We start from the raw sequence: 3,514 nt of genomic DNA on the forward strand, positions 1-3,514 counted from the left end.
ACTCTAACAATGTAAACCAGGGGCCGAGGGATGCACCTTCCACTCTACTTCCTTCCCCAGAAAAGATCACCTTGGTACAGAACAGCAAATGGTTAAAGTGAAACACTGTATAGCTTTTGGCCCTATACTTAGTATTTCTTAACATTTACACAGCATTTTCACATTTCCAAAGCACAGTACCAACATTTATTAATCCTCACAACACCCCTGTGAGGTAGGTCAATATGTCCCTTAGAGTAGAAAACTGAGGCAGAGGTCAAGCAAACCTGCCCTGGGCCACAGAGCAGCAGATGAAGGGGCTAGACCTGGATCCAGAAGCCAGGGCTCTTGGTCCTGCATTCATCCACTGGTGGACATCACATGGGCTTATTTTTACCAGTGAAGGTTATGTGAAGGACAAAACGCACTCAGCCAGCAACGGAAAATCAACAGTTCAAACAGCACTGGGGAACATGTCAGTTAAAGAGACGAAACACTGATCAGCTCACGAAGGAGACAAGAGAACATGCTGCTGAGGAAGTGTGGAATCATCACGACCAGGGACTAGACCAAGAATGGGCACTCAGGAGGGTTCAGGAAAATGTAAACAAACTAGGAACCCATCCAAGGGGTGACAGGCCCAAATCCCTATGGTCTCCAAATGGTAGAAAAATTAGAAAAAGATAGTGGAAAAATCCAACCACGCAACCTAACTTTAAACTAGGAATGACAGTAATGTTCATTCACATTAGAAAGGCCGACAGTGTTTGTAATATAACTACTGGCGATAGTATCCTATTTGTACGCCAACTTTCATCTCAAGTATTCTACTTTTCTTTCCCCACAGACAAACAAGTGTTGTTCTTTACAGCAGACCCCTTTCCCTCTACATACCAATCTATCCACTCGCATAACTACTAAGTGGCTCAACGGCATATGTCTCATGCTTAACTGGCTGAGCTAGGCGTGGAATCCAGGAAACCACAACAGACTGTACTTTGCTCCTGTATTTCAGGAATAACTGTCGCTAACCTGCCTCTGTCCGATTCCACCTTCTATGAAGTACACACAGAGGAGCAGTTCATTCTTTTGTAAAGGGATTGGTGGACTTTGTTCGAGATGCCATTTCAAAAGAAATGAGAAAAAAGAAAAACTAAGACCTGCGCTGTAAAGCATTATATAGGAGTAGATTTATTACAGCTACTCCACATTTTCCAGAGTGATACAATTACCACAGAGTTAAAAACTATCACTGTTACCGCTGTTTATTTTACAATAATTGGTTTAGTCTACAAGTTTAAGGCAAACATACTAATGCATTTGCTTTTCTTCAGAAATCATACTTATAAAGATTACATAAAATCTTTCCCAAAACTTCTAAGAAATATTCAGTAATTAAAAATAAGTCTGATTAAGATGCTTTACCAGGATACATGAATGAGCTAAGGTAGTATATAATGCTTTTAAAAACAAAATAAAAAAAAATTCAAAAAAGGCAATCTTTATCTTGTTTGAACAATGCATTCTGAAAAGGTTAAACTTCAGAAATTATTTAAAGGTAAATAAGATTGGCAGCCATAAGGAATACTATTTATAAAATAAACAGAGTTATAGAGGCTACTTTAAAGAAGAATGAACTTTGGACTTCTGAGTATGACAAGTGCACGATGATGGACCACTGTCGTGGGGAACACAGTGCAGCATCACAGCACACAGACTGGCATCGCCTGGGTGTGTGCTGCTCAATGTTTCTCAGAAAAAGAGGAGCAGATGCACTTTTTCAGCTGTTTTCTGTTGGTTTCCAGTGAGCATAAATGCTTAACATCATTAAGAAAACAAAAATAAAATTTGAAGGAAGGCAGCCCTTTTTAAAAGGAAGGCAGAGTGTGGCTTATGTGTCTCCATTTAACACTGCCAGGCAGTTCTGCAGCAACTGTAGGTTACCCTAAAAAAGGAATAAAAAATAAATTATAAATTTTAGTCCAAACAATCTAGAAGACTCCTACTGAAAATACACTGTTAGAAACCACATAAAATGTAGTGTTAGAAGTCATATGACTTTACTGATACATTAGAAATTTAAAAACAGCCATTCATTATATACACATAAAGGGTTAAACACATAATTTGTTTCACATACAATAATACTTTCTACATACCAGATTCTTCAGTAAATTTCTTTTTTTCTTTTTTTTTCTGAGATGGAGTATCACTCTGTTGCCCAGGCTGGAGTGCAGTGGCACCATCTCAGCTCACTGCAACCTCTGCCTCCCGGGATCAAGTAATTCTGCCTCAGCCTCCCCACAGTAGCTGAGATTACAGGCGTCTGCCACTATGCTCCGCTAATTTTTGTATTTTTAGTAGAGACGGAGTTTTGCCATGTTGGCCAGGCTGGTTTTGAACTCCTGATCTCAGGTGATCCACCTGTCTCAGCCTCCCAAAGTGCTGGGATTACAGGCATGAGCCACCACGCCAGCCTTTCTTTGTTTTGATATGGAGTCTTGCTCTGTCACCCAGTCTAGAGTGCAGTGGCATGATCTCGGCTCACTGCAACCTCTGCCTCCTGGGTTCAAGCGATCGTCCTGCCTCAGCCTCTTGAGCAGCTGAGATTACAGGCATGTGCCACTACACTGGCTACTTTTTTGTATTTTTTAGTAGAGACAGGGTTACACTATGTTGGCCAGGTTGGTCTTGAACTCCTGACCTCAGGTGATCTGCCCGCCTTGGCCTCCCAAAGTGCTGGCATTACAGGGGTGAGCCACAGCACCCAGCTTTCACTGTAGGATGTTTAACAGCATCCTTGGCCCACCATATACTGGTAGTAACCATAGAACACCCAGTTGTGATAACCACAAATGTCTTCAGCTATTGCAAAATGTCCTCTGGGGGGCAGAATCACCTCTGACTGAGTACTACTGTTAACAGAACAGTTATCAGAAATCTAAATACAGAGAACTCAGGTCAGAAAGAATTTGAAAAAGTATAGAATCTGGCCAGGCGTGGTGGTTCATGCCTGCAATTCCAACACTTTCGGAGGCCAAGGTAGGCGGATCACCTGAGTTCAGCAGTTTGAGACCAGCCTGGCCAACATGGTGAAACCCTATCTCTACTAAAATTAGCTGGGCGTGGTGGTGTGTACCTGTGTCCCAGCCACTTGGGAGGCTGAGGGAGGAGAATCGCTTGAACCCAGGAGGCAGAGGTTGCAGTGAGCCGAGATCACGCCACTGCACTCCTGTCAGGGGCAACAGGAGCAAAATGCCGTATCAAATAATAAAAAAAAAGTGCAGAATCTGGAAACTGGACACTGACATCAATCTATAGCAGGACTCAGCAAACTTTTTGTGTAAAAGGCTAAATAATAAGTATTTTAGACTGTTTCAATAACTCCAGTATGCTACTACGTAAAAGCAGCCACAAAGCATAAATGAATGAGCTTGGCTGTGTTCCAATAAAATTTTATTTATAGATACTTAAATCTGAATTTCATAATTAATACATGTCATGACATATTATTCTTTTTTTTTTTTTTTTTTTT

The 3,514-nt window shown here is 41.3% G+C and overlaps 1 protein-coding gene across 1 annotated transcript in view; it reads right to left on the minus strand.

Annotated features, from left to right (window-relative positions):
- Nucleotides 1–163: 163 nt before the first annotated feature.
- Nucleotides 164–3,514, minus strand: part of SNX6 (sorting nexin 6) — a 78,920-nt gene continuing 75,569 nt past the window's right edge. Inside the window, exon 12 of the mRNA XM_011959461.1 lies at nucleotides 164–1,924. Within this exon, the coding sequence (XP_011814851.1) occupies nucleotides 1,871–1,924 (54 nt within the window). The 3' untranslated portion in view covers nucleotides 164–1,870. The remainder of the gene's footprint in view (nucleotides 1,925–3,514) is intronic.

This window comes from Colobus angolensis, unplaced genomic scaffold (genome assembly GCF_000951035.1).
Source record: "Colobus angolensis palliatus isolate OR3802 unplaced genomic scaffold, Cang.pa_1.0 Scaffold494, whole genome shotgun sequence".
NCBI classification, from domain to species: Eukaryota; Metazoa; Chordata; class Mammalia; order Primates; family Cercopithecidae; genus Colobus; species Colobus angolensis.